Source organism: Eurypyga helias, unplaced genomic scaffold (genome assembly GCF_000690775.1).
Source record: "Eurypyga helias isolate BGI_N326 unplaced genomic scaffold, ASM69077v1 scaffold6527, whole genome shotgun sequence".
Classification (NCBI taxonomy): Eukaryota; Metazoa; Chordata; class Aves; order Eurypygiformes; family Eurypygidae; genus Eurypyga; species Eurypyga helias.
In genome coordinates this window covers 69024-92891 of record NW_010262219.1, presented here as the reverse complement: position 1 = coordinate 92891, position 23868 = coordinate 69024, and the positions used below count along the sequence as shown (strand labels likewise).

At 39.5% G+C, this 23868-nt stretch overlaps 1 protein-coding gene across 1 annotated transcript in view; it reads left to right on the top strand.

The window, feature by feature from the left end:
• The window catches only part of EEFSEC (eukaryotic elongation factor, selenocysteine-tRNA-specific), an 87908-nt gene that overhangs the window by 19525 nt on the left and 44515 nt on the right, over positions 1–23868 (top strand). Inside the window, exon 5 of the mRNA XM_010155617.1 lies at positions 14243–14878. Within this exon, the coding sequence (XP_010153919.1) occupies positions 14243–14878 (636 nt within the window). The remainder of the gene's footprint in view (positions 1–14242; positions 14879–23868) is intronic.

The window sequence follows — 23868 nt, the reverse complement described above, 5'->3', positions numbered from 1 at the left end:
ATTTTCTTGGTAAATTCCCATCTGTGGAAGGTTTTTTACAGCATTGTTCACTACTTGTATAAAAGTGTTACATTGTCAATATTTTACTTCTATGAGCACAGTAATTGGAATTCACTATTGAGGGTTAGATTGGAATTCATTACAACCTCATTTTCATTATGGCACAGTTGGTAAGGTACTGAGGTTTCATGTTTTTGTTCTGAAGTAACTGAAATAAGTCTTTGCCTTAGATAACATGTCAGACTTGATATTCTAATAGGCTAACCCTATGCTTTTATTGAATATTAACATCCTTTTGGGATTTTAAATAATATCTTTAGAAAAATAAGGGGGTGGAATGTTTTCCAAACAGTGTGCAATTTATCCCACTTTAATAAAATAAACCAGAGACATTAAGTGGTACATACGTCTGCAGGAAAAAGGAGAAAAAAGGTCATAGTTATTAAATACGATATCCAAAGGGGATGCAAAAAATGATAATGCTGACTGAACAGAGAATATTCCTGTGGTACAGTACAGTGTTGTTTTGCCTTTCAGTAAAGGCAAGAAAAGGAACATGTGAAGTGACTGTTGCAGCCGTATTGTCTGTGTAAGTTTCATGTGAAATTTTTTCTCCTCTAAACCTAACCTGAAGGATTGAAATGTACATGTGTTACACATAAAATTACAATGTAAGTGGTATAGAAATGTATGCTTAAATATTGCCCTTTTTTTTTTCCTCTCTTGTTTTAAAGATTTTTTTGAAGCTAGGTCTCTCTAGTTCAGAGCCATATCTACTTAGAGTGACTTTTGAAACTTGACTTTGTGGCCAAGTTAAAAGCTTTTCTTATTTTTCTGTTTATCTTTTGGCCTCATCTGTGTTCACGTTATCTTTCCCCATTCCTCCTGTTGAAAGACAGTGATAAAACTTCAACCAGTTGTACCAGCTTGCTGCCTTAATTTCCTCTAATCAACATTGGCTGTTACAGCAAGAGTGTCTAACATTGATACTTATTTTTATTTTGAATGGTATGATCTGTTCATAGTTTCAGATTCATTCCTGACTTGCTGTAGGTTTTTCTAGTTAGATAGTTCTCTTCCTAAATAAAGGTACCCAGTCACTTTCAATAAAATTATGTTTTCTTTTCAAGCCATTTGAATTGTGCCAAAAGCCTCATAAAATACAGGACTGGAGGGTGCCTCCTGAATTATCTTAGTCCAGTCCCCTGAAAGTGCACGTAACCAAACCTTGCAGTCTCACTGTGATGAATATCTTCTGTATCTATATTTGTTATAGAATAATATCAATGCATTTTAGAATAAAGAGAATATAACCTTGTGATGCAGGAAGACTACTTTTTGCTGTGTTTAAGAGACTTCTGGATACACAAAGTTCATCGTTGATTTGCTCTGAGATAAATGGCGATATCCTCTGCGTAGCGTTGCCCTTAGAGATGAGAGCAAATGCGGGTTTGGTTTTTGAGAGAAGAATGTTTTGGCTAATGAAGAACAGTTAGTAGTTGTGGTGGCTGGGGCAACGGGGTCTCCTTAGCAGAGACACTGTACAAAAAGCAGAGGTAACTTCCTAATGTTACAGTGGTACGTGTTTTCAATTGCAAGTTGTTGCCTTTGTCTCCCTTTAAAATGCTCTTCTGATACTGGGTATTTCTCCTAGATTTTAGTAATTCCTAAACTGGGTGTTTTTTAATTTTGCCAAATTTTTTCATAGTTGTCTACTTCCCTGGTGTGTGGGGGTTGTCCTTGGGCATTTCTTAATTTTAAATTAAGAAGGTGCATAAAATTACAATACATAAAATGTACCAAGAGAGTTGTGATGCAGATTTTCACTATTGAGAAAGTTCATAATCCCCCAATATTTTGAGGGAATGGGAGCGGCTAGTGACTATAGTGGACAAAAACCTGCAAATGAGAGAACCTGATCATGAAGTACATCTAAAAAAAAATCTGATGGAACTTTTAAAGCTACAGTGGCAAAGACAAAAAAAAAAGTTCCTAAATATAGTGAATAAGGAAAATTTGTATTGTTGGATAGGCTAGATAAACTGGACTGGATCCAGTCATCTCAAAGAATTTCTTGTGTCCTGCACACTTAAGATTTCACGTCATTTCGACTTTAAATTAAAAATTGTTCTAGCTTTCAAGACTGTGAGGGAGTGTCAGTTGCAGTTTTCTAGTCCTGACTGCACACAGAGTAAAGACATGTGAAACCTTCCAGTCTTGGAATATTAATTTTGAAGCCTAATTGTGGTACTTTGAAATGTCATTGGCCATTTCGATGCAGGTTGTGCCAGGAGGTGTGACTGGGCACGCATCAGCCATGGGACCCTGAGTGTGGGAAGTGGAAGATTCTGTGAGGAAAGAAATCTAGTAGAAGAGATATACATAGACAGAAAAAAGAAAGGAAAGAAAAGTTGGGTTTGGGGTGCTGCAATACTGTGTAAAGTATTCAAAGATTGTTCTTTGTGTGAAATACCTTTCCATGCCAGCATTAACAGTCTGCTCTTCTTTTATAGGCTTCAGTCTGCCCTCTTTACTTTTACCAAGTTTCTGTTGTTGGTGATCTGCTGCCAGGCATTGCTGTGTGAAGGCTCTAGTGATGTTTTTCTATTACCTGTCCATGTTGCAACCTCTGTGAGACTATTTTTAAGGTCCCCTCATGGACCACGTTTAGCTTCCTTTTAACAGAACCCATAATGGTTTAAAATGCTTTATAACTGGACTGCTGTTTTCCATCTCTTCTTCCTGGACATGACCATTTCCTTATTGTTAATGTATAAAATCCCAGAGCAGATCTTCAAGTTTGGTGTTTTTTTTGGTTTTTTTTAATATTTTGAGTGAATCCTAAACCAAATCAATAAAGCACCAACAAAATCAAAATTACATATTGTTCCTAGTATATCCTGAATATTTTGGCCAACATTACAATAGCCAAGGGAATCCTGTTGAGTATTCACTGTGCTTCAGTGGTACTTGCACATCACTGCATAGTGGGCTTATTCCCTTCCTGGAACTGCAGTAGGTTTCTCATGTTTCTGTTACAGGTGTCTGATACTTGATACTGGAAAATGAAGCTACTTGCTTTAAGTAAGAAATGAATTTGCACAGTTGTTCAGAAATAGTGAAATATGTTGATGGTAGTTGAAATTTGCTTGGATCTTGCTAATGGTTTAAAAATCATGTCAGTAGGACTGCCACTAGAAAGAGCATGTGTAAAATGTAGAAATACTTACCTGATGACAGCTGAGCAGTTTAGCCAAATAGAAAGTGTGTTTAGAAGATAATAGTTTGGAGTTCTAGCATTTGAATGCAGCTCCTGGCTGTCACTGTCAGAACATACTAGGTGTGCTTGCAGCATGTATCAGGAATCATTTCTTTTATAATCAAGCCTAGGTGGTGGGTTTTTTTTTTTTTCAAATTGGACAGCTCTTCTATAGTAAGTTAACAAATCCTTGAGAGGCAAAGAAGTCACAACTCCGCCTATTGTAAATGCTTGTTGTATCAGAGGTGAGGGACCCTTTTCATGAGTTAATCAAAAAGACCTATGCAAACAAGCAAGAGGATTTTTTCCCCCGTCAGTCACTACAGTTACAGAGCCTGACATTGTTAGGTGAACCTTTGTGATCTCATAGGCTACTGCATACTCTTGTGCGCCAGACCCCTCTTAATAAAAATGTGGGGCACTGGATACACAAATTCATAGCAGCTGTCACAGCTGGGCTGTGGTGAAGTTTGGTCAAGACCCTTTGAACTTTTTATTTCACACTAATCCCATTTAGTGTGATCAATATATGGACCTCCAGCTCCTTAGGTCTGTTAATTAGGTGTCAAGTGTTGGGTTGGCCTGTGTCAGGCTGTAAAATACAAACACAGACTATCAGTAGGGAAGTGAAGTGTTTATTGTCTGAATGTGTAAGAGCCATCGGTTCTGAACAGTTGCCTTCCTAGTCTGAGATGTCCTTAGGGATCTTGAGAGCCTTTTGTTTCAGTAAATAGTTAAATAAGCATTTCCCCAAAAATACTGCTGTGGTTGGGGACTGCAGAATATTCTATTCTACTAAAATAATTTGGTGTTGGACTATCTTACTTCCCCCCATGCCTCCCTTCTTCCCTCCTCCCCTTAATAAAAATGCTTAATAATTGCTCTGGTAACTATTGCAATGGGTTCAGACAGGAGTCCTTGTTTTGTGTACATATGTGTAAAGTGAAGCTTCTCCTAAGACTTTATCAATATTTATTTTAACTTGTGCTTTGTAGCATTCAGGGAATAGACAGGATAACTTAGATCTTCATTTCCCCATCTCAAAGAACCTCGGGACTTTTTTTGAACTCCCCCCTCTTTACTTCTCTATCGTTCAGGGAAGGGTAAATATGTAGAATGATATTTCAGCTTTTCATACGTTTTGGGTTCCTTTATTTCAGTCTTCCAGTGACAGAAAAGACTGGGGAGTTGTGAATAGTTTGTTTCATCTCCTTTGAAGAAACCCTTAAATTTATAATCCCAGATCAGACCTTTCCTATAACTCACGCAACTCATCCTGTTAACTGTTTTAATATATGGCACTGCTATTTCATTAAACAACATCCAGGAATAATTAGTTCAGCAACGATGCCTCGGAACAAAAGCCCTTGATTTCGTTTAACTTTATAAGTTGGTCTCTTTTGATCTGCAAGAACACATCTGGGGCCTTTAGGAAAGCAGAAAGAAAAATATTAAATGTTTAGTAAGGCTGTTGGTGAAGGTTTCACAGCGCAGTAACCCTTTGGGACCAGGATGTAGCTTAGAGGCAAAAAAGTGTCAATTTTTTATTTCATAAGATATCGCATGGCACCTCTAGACGGTAAATGCTGGTTTTGCTGCTGATGATCACTGCTTTCTGGCTTTATTTTCAGAGTGTCAAAAGATTCAGGCTCATCATTCCTTCCTCAATTTTCTCCTCCATTTTTCTTCCCTCAGCTGCATGTGGATGGATTAATTGGAATCACTGCTGTAAACATGACAATTTTTTTAACCGTGTATCTGTGCATTAGAATTTGTTGCTCTATCCAACTCTGCACTGTGTTTTGTTCCTTTAATAGCTTAGTTTTGTTTGCCAGGAAGGTAGGGGTAAATCCATTTGTTGTATACTCTAGACTCAACTGCTGAGATGTGGAAAAAGCACAATGCAGAGGATATAAATTTAGGCAGCTAATCTTAATCAACGAGCATGTTAGAAATTGTTTACCAGTTGAACTCTTAAAATTTGCCACAAAAAAAATCCTACCTCAAGGAAAAATCCTATGAAGACTTTGTATACCAATTTTATTTTTTATTTTATAAAAATGATTATTGCAGAAAATACTGGTCTAATAGTAACAAATTGCCTTTTATTTTCTTCTCATGGCAGAGGTAGCCTTTGTTTTGATTGTAATTAGTACAAGGAGTTCAGTAGGAGTAGTACCGTATCATTTGATTTGTACTGATGTGCATACGTGGCTTGCTTGTTTGCTGCATGGCACTGGAGTGCTGTTGTGTTTATATTTTAAGTATTTCCTAGAAAATGTACAAAACGTCACGATTAATGTTAACATTTGCCACAGCTAATAAAGCCTACCAGATCTCTTGGTAATTATTCATCACCTGTATTTCATTTTGTATAAATCATGGCTTCTGTTAACGAGCTTATTTTAGAGAAGGGACAGAAGAATTTTGTTCATGAGAAAGAAATAAGCAAAAGAACTTTGTTCTTATTTTTCCCTTTGAGTTGTCAAAATAGAAGTGAAAAGAGCTGAAAATATTATTTTTCATTATAGGTTTTATTTTTAAATGCAGCTTTATGTTCACTCTGTGTTTGTTTTCCTTAGTGAGCCTTTAACTCCAAGGTTATGACCCAATAATGACCTCCTCTTTCCACTCTCAATTGCTTTTGACCTACTCCATTAAGTAAAAAGAAATAACCTAACAGAAGGGTAACCAGATCGCTGCTACCACACCAAGGAAACAGGCAGGCTTTGGGATGCTCTTCTTTAATCTCTCTATCCACAGAGCCTTCATTTTAATTTGCAAAATTGAACCCAGATCGAGAGCAGTAAAGCCTGAATACGGTAAATATTCATGCCTCAGTGATCTAGCGTGGGTCCATTACATTTCAGAGATTGGGAGAATTACCTTTTGGATTATGTATATTCATGGACTGATTTTTATTTGAGATATAATATTACTCACATTGGGCTACATGTCACACATACTACCAAAACCAGCCTTTTCACAAAGCTCCAAATGTTCTTTACATGTAAAAGTTTTACTTCTCTACCTTGTAGTTTCCTCCCTTTCATGCTTTTCAAAGACTGGTAGTAAACAAATTTCTTTTAAAGAAGAAAAATCCTAGTAGAAGTTCTTCTATAAAACCTTCAACCCTGTGTTTACTGTGATACATTCTTTTGCATGTGACTTTGAAGTCTTCAGATAAAATTATTATTGTTCTAACCCTAAATCTATTTGGAAAAAAGAATTCACTTCATTCTGTTGGAAGCAAATTCCAGACTGCTTTTCTTTAACCTATCATTTTGCATTTGTTTTGACTTACTGTTGGATTTTTTTTCTTTGAAAAATGCTTTATTGAACTATTTTTTTGACAAGTTGCAAACTTTTTAATTGGTATGTAAATGTAAAGCTTGTTCTATGTCATAGTTTTACTATGGATCTGACATTCTCTGCCTAGATACTTGCTGGATAAACTCATTGGCATTATGTTATGCTTTACTTCGTCATCTGTAGTGGTAGATGGCACAAGCAGTTCCACTAACTTTAGGGATACTCGACATCTTAAGATTCCTTTTTGTCACAAAAAAAAGATTTCAGTCATTTGGGGATGAAAGAGGGTATAGTAGGTTCTGGCTTCTGCTTCCTTCCACATGTCCTTTGAATGTGAGTATCTCTTCCCTACCTACAGCCCTAAGCGTTCAACGTGTACAGCTGTTACGCTCTCCTGGACAGAGGAATAAAGGGGATGTGGCCCTTCCCTGTCTGAATTGACTCATCCAAATCTAGAAGAGACAATACAGAGGGAAGATAAAGGTGCAGTGAGACTTGGTGCTCTTGGTCTATTCCCCTTGTGAGTCCCAGGCAGAGGGGATGATGTAAGGGGTGTGAACTGAAGATCATACTAAGAACATGTAATTACTGGGGAATAATGCCATGGCAAATGGTGCTTGAGCAGCCCAGTCGCCTTCTGTGGCACAGTGTAGAGATGGGAGGAGTCACGGCTTCAGTAAGGCTGGGGAAACACCTCTCACGGCATTCTCGTGGGGAGGTATGGGCTGGGTTTGGGGGTTTTGGTGCGAGTAGAAAATTGGCTGATGTGGTAGAGGCTATTGGAAGCTTCGCTGTGAATGAGGAAAATTGCTATGAAATTATAAATATTCTGAAAAATCAGCCTTTTGCTTTCAGAAATTGAATGCTGAGTTTGGATTGTGACAAATTATGCAGTTGAGTTTCTGGTCTGCAGTGAGGCGTAATGCCATGTTATATCACAAGGGTGACAAGATTACTGAGCTTTACCAAATAAAATACTCCGGTAAGATAGCAAACATGAAGTACAGTGTGAATTTGATGGTTTACAGTAAATGATGAATTCACGGCAGTTCAGTCACGAGCAGAAAAGCAATAGAGGATAGTTTTCTTATTCAGTGAGCTTTGTCCAGCCTGTACATGGGGATGGATTAGGTTCTGTTGAAAAAAATTGAGATTATATACTTACAGGCTACAGGAGAATGCATAGGCACAGAAGGTCATTTAACTTTATGTGCAAAATATTAATCTTAACACTTGCTAATTTTTGATAGACGATTGTGTGCGTGAATTGAGCATACATGTAATTTAAATTAAAATTACAGTATTAACGCAAAGCAGCATGAGCGTAAGATCATTGACCTGCTGCTTTATTTACTAGGTGCATAGCCGTATTTTAGATGATGTGAAAGGAGTTAGGCTAAAGGGATTTTAATGTATCCCTTTTTTATACTGCTTTATTCCAGTGTTGCAGTGCAGGCTCTTCAGGCTATGGTGTTATTTTATCAGGAGGAGTATATTGAATAAAATCTAATAGCTTCTGTGTGGCATTACATAAGCTCCACAGTGGTCATATGGTGATGCCCTTATAAAATTCACCTTAAAAATTAAAAGAATCATTCTGTGTGACATAGTTTTTCCTCCAGATACTACATTCCTTTCCCACTTGGAGGCAAAGTGAGGCCATGTGCAAATAATGGATCCTAGAAATATTCATGATCTCTCAGAAAATTGTTATTAAGCCACACGATCATGGCAGCCCCCACAAACTTGGAGTTATTTCTGACTCTGAGGGTTCTACTCTTTGTACTTGGTCCTAGCTGCTGCTGTGATGTTGACTCAGAAGATGTGGCTTTTCACCACCTGAGCAGTGGGTAAAAGCTCTCATGGGATTGCTGCTCAGCAAGGTACTACTGACAGCTCCTGTGTTATCTCCATTTAATGCTGTTCTGATGTCCTGGTTGAAGATTTGGAACTAATGTTTCTTCATGTTCAGTGAGATACGACATGAACCCCAAAGGCATCTCAGAATGAAGAAACTATTTCATATCTTAGTTATTAACATAATAGATCTTTTTAATTCGGAGTAGGGCAGAGGCTTTGAGTCATGATTTCTGAATGCTCATCATTTTTCTTGTGCCTCACGGCTTAGGTGTCCTCTTGGCACTTTCAAGCAGGAGGGGTTTGCCTTCTTCAGTAAACACACTGCTGCTTACTCATCTACAGGACCCAGCTTTCCTTGTGAATGGCCATACTCCACAAAGCAAAGAACTTGGCATGCTACGTGTTTAGAAGAGAATTTACGAAAGCTCTGCTTATGTGGAAGAGCAGTCTTATGTCTGAATGACAGCTCTGCTTGTTTTCAGAATATGTGCTTAGGCAAGGGTTGGCTGAAAACTAGCATTGTAGCCTTTCAGGCGTGTGGGCTGCATTTTTTCTTTTCTTTTTTGGCGGAGTAGCTTGATATCCTCTGACCACCAAGAGATGATACTGAAAGCAGGAAGATGAGATGCCTTATTTATTTGGATTTGTAGTACAGCAATAGGGAGGAAGGCAGTCCTTGCTTTCAAAAGCAGCAGATATGGGATATATTTTGGTCATGCAGCTGGGCCTTAATTTGCTGCTCCCCTTCAGCTATAAGGAGGCACTTCTACTGAATGACATTACGGTGTGCTATTGTTTGGCACTCTGCTGCAATGTATGGTCAGTGTATGCTTCCTAAGGTTGGGGTTTTTTTCTTGTTTGGGTGCTGATTCAGGCGGGCTTGCTCTTGATGTATTTCTAAACCTCAGGGTTGAAACAGTGGTTTCTTCATTTATCAGTTCCTCTCCCTTCTTGTATGTAAGTTTAAAGATGAGCTCTTCACAGCTGGGCTCCAAAGCATGATCTTTATTTTAATCTGGTTGGAGTCCTCTGCATTTGAAGTGGTGTCTCTTTTGCAATACATATGCAATAATCCTTTTATAAATACTGCATTATAATCAGTATTTACTCTGATAGATTATTAAGAGTAATTATTTTAACCTTGCAGTTTCTCATCAGTATTACAGAGAAGTATGGTTGCTGTATCTTTCATATCACAAAGATGCACTTGCAGCGTTGGGAGGCAGCAGGATGGCTAGGTTCTTATCTGAAGAAGCTATGAGCAATGGCATATGGTTGATAACTTAATGGAGGTTCGATAAATAAAGGAAAAGAAGCTCTGACATATCGAGGGAAAGTCATTAATGGACTTTTTCTGTATCCTGTTTTCTATTAGTCTATACTAAACTGCTTTGAAAGTCTTGGTAGGCTTTTCCTTTGGTCTTCAAGTAGGGGGTTCTCTTCTATTAAACACATTTGTTTATCTCAAGGGCTGAACTGTTTGGGTGCTTTTGATTTGTTTTGCCTTTTTTTTTTTATCTGCATTTGAACACAAACTTTTTTCACTCTTTTTATAGACCTTTACATAATGCTTTAGGAACATTAATGTGATTATACAAATAAAATATTAAAAGTAAAGCAAATCCCTTTGCAAATGATGTAAGATTTCAACACATGGTTCTTGATTTATGTGATGAGATGTAATCAATTCCCTTGTGCCATTATTAGAAAACAAAACGTGAGTGAATGTCTTAGCTAAGTGTGTAGCAAATTTTGCATTGGTGTCCAAGTTCTCCATGTTTACCTACGTTGTTTGCACGTGATACAGTCTGTCCCTTTAAAGTTGCATTCAGTATGGGCCTTGAACTATTTTCATGGACAGGATGAAATTGAAGTTGTTTTATGGGAAACTTCTTGAGGACAAAAATTAGGTGCTCAAAATGAATGCAAAAGAAATGCCAAAGCTATTGGTCATATGAATTTGTAACTGAAACCAGCTATTGCTCAGGACAGAATGCTCAGAAGTATTTAACAACATTCTGTTGGTGGATGGGTGGACTGAGTGATCCAGCCCCAATTCCCTACTTGAAATTTCTATTGCCGTAAAGCTAAAGAAAATATGTGGAAGTTTAGAACTGTGCTGTAGCTTGTGGGGATCCCTTAAGTAGGGAAACTAGATATGCATAAGAGAAACAGATGTAATACTGAGGGCCAGTTGCCTCCTTTTTAGTGCTCCCAGGTTTGTATTTTAAAGGCCAGACAAAACAAAGATGAATTTTAGTTATGTACTTCAGCATCTTGGAAAAAATCCCCACCTACATTTGGAGTACTTTAAACCATGGACGAGTATCTCTGTCAGTTGGGGTCAGTGAAATGGAATGAAATACTGTACTGATGTTCATGGTCTGCTCAGAAAACAGGAAGTTCATGATTTAAAGCTACTCTGGTTCTTGTTATTTGATCCAGTGGGTGCAAATCAACTCACTGATTCACTTCTCTGCTGGTTCCACATCTGACCTTTAGAAGGAGATGCAGTTCCAGCTCGGTTCTTGTGTCATCTAATCCACCCCCAGTCACCTAAGCACTCTCTAGTGGTGTTTTGGTCAGAACCTAATTCCTCCTCTTGGAACAGTTTGTGGTCAGTTAAGATACTGGGCTGTATATGCCTATTACAGTTGATTCCATTTCTGTAATCACGTAGAGGAAAAAGGAATGGGCTTGAAATGTGTTCTTCGTGTTTTATTCTCTCCTCTGATACATGTACGTGAACTTTAGATACAAGATTAGAGACCATGAGTATAAGGGGAAAAAATGTTTACATTTAAAACAGGTATAGGTGGGCTGATTAAATCATCTGCGAGGTATTGGACAGGTCAGCAAAGCAAAAAGTGCTGATTTTCAGTAGGTTGAGTAATGCAGTGTCTTTCCCTTGGTGTGTCTGAGGACAAGCAAACCTGTCTGAAAGCCAGGCCCAGCTACAAAGAGATGAGGTGTTTCTGAAAGCTCTGGGTGAGGGCAGCCAGGCTGGGGGGGGCTTGCCTCCTGTGAGAGGGCTGGGGGCAGCACAGGTAATCTGCTTCAGTTTGAGGGGAAGCTTGACTTTAAAAAAAAGAAAAAACCCACAGTGAAAATGTGGTTGCCCTGTGGATGCCCCATCCCTGGAAGTGTTCAAGGCCAGGCTGGATGAGGCTTGGAGCAACCTGGTCTAGTGGAAGGTGTCCCTGCCCATGGCAGGGAGGTTGGAACTAGATGATCTTTAAGGTCCCTTCCAACCCAAACCTTTCTGTGATTCTATGTGCAGAATCATGTAAAGTAGGATATTCTTTTCTGAAGGAGCAGCATGAAAGAGAATTAGTCAGGATCCAAGACTTTTCTTGAACTTGCATTAGGGGCTTTGAGGACCATCAGCAAATGTATGACCAGGAGCCATCCTGTGAAAGCCTCATGCAACACAGGGAAACACTCCTGTAGCGATACCCCACTGCAGAGTTTTCCTACACATAGGAATTACAAGCTTTTGTCATGGAAAGTGACTTTTCACAATTGTATACTCTTTTTGATGTAATTTAACACTGAGAGATGTGGAAGAAGACAGCTAGTATTCCGATACAAGCCAGCTCTTTATGCCGTGGTTGAGAACTGCAAATCTCACTGAAAGAGTTTAGCCATGTGAAGTGAGTATTTTAAATGTGCTTGTTAGTTCTCCTGATTGTTATTTATGGGCTGCATGCCAGATGCATAGGACCTTTTTTTTGGAAAGAGTAGGCATAATAGTTGTAGTTAACACTTGAGGGATGTTTCATAGATGCCTAATTAAAAGCTAAGATGTATTCTGAGTATTTGCACCCAAGTATAGGTAGTATTAAACACAGTTTTTATTCTTTATTGTTATCTGATCTCTGTGAAAGATGTTTTAGATGAATATATGTAGGCTGGTTTGGATACTGACAAATATTTTATGTAATTATTTTACTGAACTGATTAGGTGGGTGGTTTCTAAAAATTAATAATGTAAACTGGAATAATAAACCAAAGAAAAATCTTCATACTGTGGCTCCACTTAAGGTAGAAAACTGCATAGATCTTTTGTGAGTGTTCTGGATTTGTGTTGGGGAGTAACAGTGCTGGAAGATTCCTTGCTTCTGGTCGGTTTGTGCACCCAGTCTATGGTTGTGGCAAGATGGAAGATTTACTTGCTGGTGTTTTCACAGAAGGCTTTCAAAACGGTTTGGGCTGGTACTTTTCATATGGCAATTTCAATTTTGAACTGCTTGCTTATTTCCTTGAAACACATGTGTTTAGAAAATAATTTTTTAAAAAAATCTTTAAGCATTACTTCTCTCACCAGTGTTGGAGCTACCGCAGTGATTGTAGCTGAGCAGGAGGGGTAGGTTACAGGGAAGGAAGGAAGGGGTCGGTTGAAGCCCCTGTACTTCCAGCTGTGAAAAGTACAACTTTGGAAGTGAATAGGGAGGTGGAGGTAAATGCTGAATTGCTTCTCTCCAGTTCATCTAGAAGGGTAGTAGTGTCTGGGAGTTTTGGCCAAAGGCATAATGAATATATATTTGAATAGAGAGATGTCTGAAACTGAAATCTTAGTATTTAGCATAGTTTTTAAGTCTGTTAAGTAAGTGAATATCGCACCAAACTATTTTGGTTCAGGCTTTTTAGTGAGGTGTTCTCTTACATGCACACACCTCTTGATCTCCTTTGTCACAATATTCTGTGGATTCTCCAAGAATCCACAGGCTTTGATGTGTCACTTGATTTGAAAAATGTTGCAATAATAATTTATTATTGTCTGAAAATGAATGTTTCTTTTGGGTTTGGTTAGCAGCCAGAGATCCAGGGAACCCAAACAATATCTGTAGTGGTGAAACTCAAGGCCATTGTTATATGTACACTTAGGATTTCAAGGAGTACAGGATTTTTGTTTTCCAGAAGCTCTGCAGCTGCTAGATTTTCTTTACCCTTTTTTATCAGCTTTCTGCGTATTGCCTGTGACCATTTTTTGCTGACTTACTTGGAGAGCTCTTTATATTCCAGTTACTGAGGGTTTTAGTTCAGCCAATAGACTTTTCATCTACTCTATTTTGATCTAAGTTTCTGCAATTTGTTCCCCTCTGAGTCTTTTTCTTTTCCTACAGTCTCCTCTTGGTATTGCTTAGTTTGGTGATGTTGGGAATAGGTGTAGAGAGATTTGTCTGAAGCAAAGTACCGTGTCCTTCATATAGGGTGGCAGGCTTTGTAGAAAAGGAAAAGGTGAAAAACAGTTTTGTTTCTGCTTATGCATTGCATCTAAGATGCAGAAAAAACCCGTGATATTTTCAATATTAACCGGTGAGTAAATAATTCTGCTATTAAAATTAATAAGGCTAACTTCTCTGGACTGTTCGGAGTCATCTGATCTAAATGATGTGCTTTCCACTGTGTGACATACTGAGAATGAAGCCTGCATCTGCAGAGTCCAGTCATTTAGTTTGGAATTCTCGTAATCAGTGGTTATGTATTTTGGTTTCTTACTTTCAGGTGTTAAATGCGATGGGCTACTAAGGGACATGCAGCAGTTGGAGATTGATTTGAGAACAGTTCTAGCTGAGTAAGGTGGATACTAATGGCTTGAATGCTGGGAATTGCACAGTAGTACATGACATGAACCTTTTCGTACTTGTGGAATTGGTACTGCGAAAAGGGAGAGAGAAGTTACACTGAGTTGAGATCTATTCTAGCAATGTTGTTCTGTATGCATTCACAGTATAATCTACTGTATATTGATAAATTGCACATGTGTGCAATTAATTGCTGCTTTTTTCCTTGCTCTCTCGTCAATAGGTGACAAAGAAAGTCAAGTCCATGCAGATGTTCCACACTCCTGTGACGTACGCTATGCAGGGTGACAGAGTAGGTGTCTGTGTAACCCAGTTTGATCCCAAACTGCTAGAACGAGGCCTGATTTGCACCCCAGAGTCACTTCACACCATCCATGCTGCAATAATTTCCCTGAAGAAAATCCAGTATTTCCGAGGAGCTCTTCAGACCAAGGCCAAGTTTCATATCACAGTTGGTCATGAAACAGTTATGGGAAGAGTGATGTTTTTCAGTCCAGCCCCTGCTGACTTCAATGAAGAAGTTCAAGAAAATGTTTTTGATTTTGAAAAAGATTATCTTTATCAAGAGGAATATTTGTCCAAGGACTCAAGTTCTTCAGAGAACAAAGAAAATGACCAGGCAGAAGTCCAGCTCCCGAGACAACAGTGGGCTTTGCTAGAGTTTGAAAAACCTGTCACTTGTCCTAAACTGTGCCTTGTGATCGGCTCCAAGCTGGATACGGATATTCACGCCAATACCTGCAGGTTGGCGTTCCATGGGGTACTGCTCCAAGGCATGGAAGACAAGAACTACACAGAGACTTTCCTTCCAAAGCTGAAAGTGTACAAACTGAAGCACAAAGAAGGACAAGTGGAAAGGGTAAGCTGTCTTTAGGAAGGGGAAATACTTGTTCTGTGTAACTACATGTATTGGTGGGCTGCTGAATTTCATTGTTGTGTTTCAGAGTCTTTATACATGTTATGTTTGTATACCTAGTGTGTTACATCGTCTGCTTGCAAACAGTTGGAAATCACTGCTTACAAGTGACTAGTTTACTCAGTTCAATGCAGTGTTGAGTAATTTGATGCTGTGTTTTACCTTGATCCTTTTGATGTCTAGCCTCTGTTTTTCCTGCAAACTTGCTTTGTTTAGGTACCTTACTAAGTGGCTCATCTGTTCTCTTCCCAGTTGACAAAACTTGCAGCTTTCCATTAATATATTTTACAGTTAGTCTGCGGTACATTTGAAAATGTAAAGATGGTGTAAAACAAATAGAAAGTAGCATTAGATTAAGTAACACAAAGAACACTGTTAATTCTTTTATGCATTTTCACCTTTTATTTAATAAGAACCTAAATGGTTAATACTTATTTTAGCAGGCAGAAAGAATCGCCCACAGGATGTTTTGGAGAGCTATGACATGATAAAGTTCGTGACATGGAGAACTGGAGTCTTGATTAATGCATGTTGTTTCCGTGTTACACAGGTTCATTGCTATACTGTGTATCCACTTAACCCACCTCATTGGTGGAGAATAGAGCTGCCTTCTGGAGGTGTTGGCATCTAGAGTAAAACTTAACTGGGAATTTTTACTGTCCCTTAATTGTTTACCCCTGATTGAGCAGAGTTGATGTTAATTTTAACAAATGCTTAATTGCTGTATTAGTTCAGCATGTATTGTATTAACTTTTGGGTAAAAAACTATTAATTTTTGTTTTCCTAATCCAAACCCTGATTGTTTGAAGAAAACATTCAGTGTTTTTCTTTTTGAAATTCTTAAAGCTGTGTTGAACTGCATCGTCTCTCTCTTTACTGTAGGAGACTAAACACTTCTCATACTTCACCACATTTGCAACTTAGAGTGCAAACTCCCTGAATGCTTCTTTGTTTGTTTGCTTTACTAATTTAATAGTAAAAACCAATCAGATATCCCTTTCAGGGCATGATTTTGAATTGGTGAGGTAACTTTTTAAATGCCTCACTGCATTAATTAATCAAATGGGCAGTTCTTTTTTTCCCCTTTTTCTCTGAGGTTAATATGTTGCTGTTTTAGCTTTAAAAAAAAAAAAATCTTTAAATTTTCATGGCTGAACCTGGAGGCCATTCTTTTGAAGGAATTGCGGGCTTGTGGTATTGTGGTGGGTTTTTTGATGACAATTTTGTCACTAGGAAGGAAGGTAGGTAAGAGGGAAGGTACCTCTAGCTTTCTTAAAAAATGGTCTCTATTAATATGGGTTATATGGGACACTCAAAATCAGTAGTCTCTCTTCAAAATGTTGGTAGCAGGTGTATTTTTTGCCTTTGAAATGGCTGGCTACCTTTCTCTGTGGCTGATAGTAATGTTGAGTTATAACAACGGGTCCAAAGTATTCAGTCCTCTAAGCTGCAGAGGAGCTTAGACCAGATGTACCAGTCAGGGTACCAATTCTGATGCTCTTGAGCTGTCTGAACTCATGAAACATTTGCCTTCATCTTTGCTAAAAATGTACTGGCTTGTGCATGGCCTGTGCCACTGATAATCCAGCAAGACCTGGTTTAGCAGCTCCTTTTGGTTCTCTCTGGCTGTAGGAATATGAATGAGAACTGAAATTGGTGTGACCCATGGAGACTCATGCTGCTTGTGTTTTGTTGTCTGAAATGAACCGGTCTCCTTCTTTCTTTTTGCTCTCCATGCACAGCACTAGTCTATGGGAGTTGAAACCTTGCAGAGTACCAATGGTGTGAGTGCAGGTTGTCTGACCGGGTTAACAGGGTTTGCCATTAGCCTTGGTTGTGCATTTTCACTTGCTTTCAATTAGCGTTATTTTCAAATCCTTTGCTGGTTTACTTATTCTGCTATTAATTTTACTGTGTAAATAATAGAATAACATTAATCAAATTACACATTTTATTTTCTCATCCAGAAAATAACTGCTGACTGTGGGTTATTGAATAGTTGACCAACAGTCATTTATTACACTGATACATTAGTGAACTGTTTTGATACCTTCCCATGCCTTCTAAAATACAGAGCTGGGGGTTTATTATTTTATCCTTGTCTTCATCTGTCAAAAGTTCTTCCCAGAGAGGGTGGTGAAGACTGGGACAAGTTGCCCAGAGAAGCTGTGGCTGCCCCATCCCTGGAAGTGTTCAAGGCCAGGCTGGATGAGGCTTGGAGCAACCTGGTCTGGTGGAAGGTGTCCCTGCCCATGGCAGGGGGGTTGGAACTAGGTGATCTTTAGGGTCCCTTCCAACCTAGAGCATTCTGTGATTCACACACTGTGCCCTATATATGGACCTTGGTAACAATCTGTACGAATACTAATTGACCCTGAAAACACAGTTGCTACTGAATGATCTGCCTGCAGGTTAGGTTTGTTCTCAGCTTCTGCCTCCTGTGGAGACTGCCAAGGTGGCATTTTCCCTCATGGGTGCCCAGAGGATGGTGGAGCGAATGTCATCACAGTGCTCATGGTATAAAGTCACAGGGGGACGCGGCGACCTGGGAGAGTTGGTGGGAAGAGGATTGTGCCAGTTACAAAGGGCCTGCTGGGGCAAGACTTACCGCACAGGGCTGGCTGAGGTAGCTGATAGTAAGCCTGTGCTTCTGCAGAGCAGCGAGCAGCAGGAACAACTGGGTGGTACAGTGACTTATTTTAGTACACAAAGTCACTAGCTAATAGAAAATCTGAATCAGCTGGTCCCACCCTGCTGCTGATGGATGGCTGGAGATTAAGATCGCTGAATTTAGGGTGTCTATTCTTGGCACTGATACAGGAAAATTTCTTTCTCTGTTGAGCAAGGAAGCTCCCCCCTCCTCACCTTCCCTGGGGAGGCATAAAAAATAATAATAATTAAAAAATACATGTTCCCTTCACAAGAAGTGAACTTTTCCTCCAGAGAATACTGCTGGGGAAAATTAGCTTCAGAGCTTCCTGAAAGGCTGGGAGAGAGGGAGGCAGGGGCACATGACGTCCACCTTCCCAAGTTCAGTGCAGGGTGGAAACACTCTCGGAACTGGGCTGTAGTGGAATTCAGTAGTTCCTGTTTGTAAAATACTGCTGCTAATCTGATATGGGCTCTCCCAAGCCCCCTGCTTGCTGCTGAAGTTAAAATCAATTCCCTCCAGTTTAACTACCAGTTTACTCGGGAGAAATCAGGCATTTATGGTTTGGCTTTTTGTTCCTATTCTGATTAATTTCAGAGCACTGATGGAATAGTAAGAATTGTAAATTCATTAAGTTTCAGCATCAGAGTACTTTTGTGCCCCTTGAGCACAGCACCCTTCTGAATTTTAAGGGGTTTAAATTTTTTTAAATAAAAGAATAACATTTATTCTCAAAGTTTTTGTTTGGTCTTTTTTGATCTCTAGGCACAAGAGAGATTTTTGCTTCTTCACATAGAAATCAATTCCATGAACTAGGAAACACCGTATTTTTAAAAAGGAAAAAATTAAACCAGCAAATGGTCTTGAATTAGTACATTTTAGTGCAAATTCACTCCTAAGCTTCCTGGTTTTTCTCATCTGCCCAGCTGATGGTAAACGTTCTACAAAAATTCAGGTACCCTTGCACTTCCTTTTATACTGCTCACTGTTTGCTTTTGATATCTTGCCTCCTTAATGCTGAGACTGAGTGGAGTACCGTGAGAGAAAGTAGTCAGGCTTTGATTCTGTTGTTTGCCGAGATCTTAGAACTTACCTGACTGCAGCGTATCCTTGAGCCTCTCTTTCACATCCTTGCTTACTATCTACTGGGTGGTTGGGGGGGGTGTGTGTGTGTGTTTAGGTATGTATTTCTGCAGTATCTGAGAAATTTGGCTTTAAAACATTTATCATCTGTCTTTTTTGGTTAAGTTGTTGTCTGAGATGCTGTGTAGTGGAGGAAACTCGCTTCTAACTATGCTGGAATCACGTCTTGGATATGAAAACATTGCATGATTCAAACTGCAGTCATGATTTTTATCTCATGTTTGGAAATGTTGTAGAAGTGTATGAATGTTCCTGTTTTGCTTCAGACCAGATTTGTTTTGGGGTTAGAAGTAAGTCTTTAGAGGGTTAGTTTTAAGGAAAATCAAAGTCTGCCATTCCCTCAGAACTAAGGTGGCACTGGAAGAGGTTTCTATTTGCTTTACTTGGTGATTTTTAAAATTATGTGAAATATACATACGGTTTTGTCTTGCAGAGAGGACTTGAGAAAGGGGAGAAGTTCAGTGGAAGGAAGTTTCTGTCAAGAGCATCTTTCTGGCATGGTTATGTGGAGGCAGAGACTGTTGCCCTCCAGACACTTTATTTGTGCAAGACCTTGGCTGCCTGACAAATGTACTTTCAATAGGAAAAAGAGCTAGGCTGGCAACAAGTGGCTTGTACTGATAAAAAAGTAAAAGCAGGGCTGAGAGTGCTCTTATGAACACCAGTGTCGCTTTAAGGAGCGTGATATGGGAATCTTGATGAAAAAAAGGGCAAATGAGATGCTGTAAAGAAAGTTTGTCCCTCTGAACTGGTACACGGTGATGGCTGTGAACAGGGTGATCCTGCTCTGGCAGGGGGGGTTGGACTAGATGAGCTCTAGAGGTTCCTTCCAACCCCTTCCACTCTGTGAGTCTGTAAACTGTAGCAGGTCAAGCAGCTCCTGGAGTCAGAGGCTAGCAAATTATGAAGTTAAACAGCAACTGTTGTCTTTGCTCTTGTGCTTCTGGAGACAGGCTGCTCACCAGTTATGTGGGCAGAGACACTGGTATTAATCTTTATACCATCTCAGAAATACCTTCCTCTCTGAATTTTACCTCTGTGCAGCACTGCAAGTTAATTCCAGGCTGACTCATGAAGCAGTTACTCAGTTGCTGGGATAAATCCTTTATATCTGTCACGTTATTAGCTCTTTGGCTTCCATGAGCACACAGGTTGAGTGCAGTGAGTGTCAGCTGAAAGGTGACCCATAGAAGTGCATCATGCTTTCCTGCATGACTCATATTCTGCCTGTTTTGAAAGTGTTTGCACAAGCAAGACTTAATCTTAGGATGGTTGCTACAGGGTCCTATTGTCAAGGATGCTCGTAAATCAGCAGCACTGTGGCACAAACAAAAGGAGAAGGAAAACTGCTTCACTTGCATAGCTCAAGCTGCACCTTCTATACTTTAAAGCTTGCGTAGTGAAAAATATATGTATGTCAGCTGTGGTTGTTTCCCATTTTAACCATAGAATGTTTTCCTATGACAATGGGCTTGTTTCCTAAAGATGTTTTTTCTGTGTTCCTCTGCCATTAAGAAGAATTCATTTTCTCTGTGTACTTCAAGTTTTTAATGCATTTTTCTCATTATTTGCCTTGTTCTTAGGCTTTACATATTTGATGGTAATTGCACTGCGTTTGTTTCTTCAGCAGTTTCCTTTCATGTGTCACAGCCTTGGGATATCCTCGTTTTATTCATAGCCACTCTGTTCCCAGGTTTTGTGAGTTTTCTTATTGAACTCCTGATGTGGACCTGGGCCATCATGTAGCTAGCACACTTAGTTTCTGGAGGATGGAAGAATCACTTACTGCTTAATAAACAATGTTACTAATTGTTCAAATATTGGTGTGATCCAAGTGTCCCCAAGGGGAGAAGTATTGTTGCAGGAACAAGGTGTGAAAGCAGGGTGAGTTATCAAGATTTTTATCAGAGCATCTCTTCTGAAGCCTGAATGGAAGAGAATAAGCGTATCTTTCAGCATCTTTTCAATACGAAGTTGTTTTTCCTCCTTACAGCCGGTTAACATGAGCTGTGTCAGAGCAAGTGCGTTACCTGGGTGGTCAAATGGAAGGTCTTTGTCACCATTGCTTAGCAGATCTTTCTGGCCTTGTAGAAGAAGGATGAGAGATTGTGGTGATCAGGACTGGTAAACAACTGCAGGAAGTTGGAGAAAATAATACTTAAATTTGATGACCAGCAGTGATCCAGACTATCCTTTAGGTAGCTAGATGCTTTGAAAAGCAGCGGTTGTGAAAATAGTGCTTTTTAACAATTATCAGCCATATAATCGTCTCATTCTTTATGGCTTTTTTTTTGGGTGAAAACACCAACAGTTAGCTTACAGCGTACGTGTCAAGTTTATAGTAGCTCAGTCACACATTGAACCAAACTGCTGAATGTGTGTGTGGTATGAAGGAGGAAAAAAATGAACTTGCCATGAGTGAATAGGAACATCCAATGGGGTTCACTCAGGGGATGAGACCAGATTTCTGAGGAGGTTGTGTTTGCTTTGGGAGGCGATAACTTAATAGGGGAGTGCCAGAGTATTCCTGTCTGGAGAGATTCCTGAATAGCGATGTGTGAGCAACACCTGGTACTTTTTTTCACTGAATCCTTTCCAGATATTTTATCATTAATACCAGAATTAATTTCAGAGAGTTGTGCACATGCACTGTATGTAAAATATGTGCTACATACTGTTCCTTGAATTTCCTGTTGCATGGTTGCAGTGCCGATAGGAATAGACAAGTAAATTTTACCTGCTGAGATAGTTCGATTCTTCCATCTAACTTATTCCTAGAGAAAGGATGTTTTATTGGCTTACTAGGGCTAATGCTTCATCTGCTATTTTCTTATAGTTCCAGCAGGATAGCAAGTAAAACACTGCATCAGCCAGGTGCTGACACTTTCTGGGTGACTGATAAGGTGTGCAAACTCATACAGGTAACAAGTGAGTGCCAAGGCCAGACTGTACAGTGAAAGCAGGCCTGCAAGCACAGGCAGTGACCTGGGCTGTCTGCAGAACCTTCTGTGACTCTAGCTGGGAGCCGTGGTGGATGTCGCTCCATCTACTGTAAACGTGCAGACGCCACAATTAATATTTTTCCTGCTTTGAAGTCTGAGCATGAGTTTGTTTGGTTCTGCTTGGCTGCTGATGGTATGCTAAATACAGTAATAATACAGAGATGAAGGCAATCAGGTGAATAAAAGTCCACAGCACATTCACTAGTTAAAATGCACTGTAAAAACTAGTTAAAATGCACTGTAAAATAGGGACATAAAAGATGCATTTACTTATTGGCTCTAGTTTAGGTTTTGAGTAAAAGTGTTTGAGAAACGTAGTGGGGGAAGGGAGGGCTGTATCCTCATTAAACAGAAATACCATTTCTGTCAAACAGTACTGAGAAAACAGTGGTGATGTTTACTGACACAACATATGGATTAACATAGTAGAATGAATTTGTCATGAAAGTGTACCAGCTAAGTCCCAGAATCTGCTTGCTTACTCATATGTGAAGATCGGTATTTTGTTCCCTCACCCAGAAAAGAATGGCTTGCTCCACATGACTGGGTAGTAGAATTTTGCAAGGCTTGAGTAACACCTATGGTTATTATTTATATTATTAAATTTAAAATGCAGACATGCTTTTGGGTCTTACAAGTGTATGGACAGCTGGTCTTGATTTTTCTGAGGTTGTGTAAGAGTCACCTGTGGGGGAATCGGTTTGTCAGCACGGCAACCAATACACCATTTTATTTATTGGATACAAAAATAAATTAAGAATGTTACTTAGGTTGCAAAATCAAGCACTTGAAAGTTAGGAAATACCAGATTTACAGTTGCCTATGCAACATTAATTCTGTTCCCCTGTGCCTCTACCCTGTACACTTAATAAGGCAGGGTTCCTGTGAAATTTTTTTGGATGTGGTCATGTAAAGACTATATCATGGAACATATCAAAGAGGGACAGGAATAAGGTTGTATGGACATCTGGCATTTCTTAACTTCTTAAGTGCCCAATTCTGCAACTTAAATAACTTAGTTTATATAAATGTAATTTACTTGGCATTTTTAAAGAAAAAAGGTAAAGTAAAACTGAGCCTACATATTATTGAACTGTAACCATCCCTCTACTGTACACTTTCGCTAGGATTTGAGTTACAAACACTCAGCAGTGTAGCACAGACTGGTGTTGCTTGATACCACAAACCATGTTAACCAAATGGCAGAAGGAACTGGTACCCAAGAGATGATGGGATGTTAAGCTTTAGGTCTGCACACTGCAGATAGAGATCATTAGGGGAGGGGGCAGAGCTGGTATGGGATAGTTAACTTTAGAAACAAGTTAACTTAGGTCACAGTACTTGGCCTATTGCTGTGTGCAGGTCTATGCCCTGTTCCAGATGAAACTTGTCACGTTTTACTGATGTTGCCTTCTGGATGTCTGAGATCTCAGCACCCAAGATGGCCACAGTTAAAATACTTCAAAACAGATGAAGAAAATGCCTGAGTGTTCTTAAGTCACGAAGATGGCACCGGAGTTTTCCTGGCGGCTCAGGACCGGAGCCGGGGAGGAGCCCTCTCCAGCTTGGTGTCCTCCTTAGGAGGTCAGGTCAGGACCTGTGCATCTGCGGAGCTGCTGCTCTACAGAGCAGCCTCGTCCTGGTTTGTGCTTGAGCAGTAAGCGTTATGGGGGCTTAATCTTTATAGCATTTACAAGCCAGGGCTGGCTGGTTTGGAGATCGAGGTCTTGAGCAGTAGAGTACGGAGTAAGAGTCTCCAGCCTCCTCTTTTCCTTCTCTTACATAAAGGGAACACAGCATAGGTTGGTGTAGAGAGTAATAAGATTATGGCATCAGGCAGTTTGTTCTCACTTGGTAAAATGAAGGTGGTGTTAAACTAGGCTGTGTCAGGAATTTAGTGCCTGTGTTTTTTTCGGGATTCACCTCTTCTGAACTTGAAACTGAGGTGAAGGAAACTTGCACTATGAAGGTGTGTAATGAAGTTAGTGTACTGCAAGTGCCTGGAGAACACAGATCAGTATGTATAGAGTTTTTTAAAATCTAAACTGGCTATACAGTTCTTACTTTTCCTGAGTCAATACTAAAGGTGCCTTTTCTGCTCGTACTGGTTTTAACCAGGTTATACTGATGGTAAAATG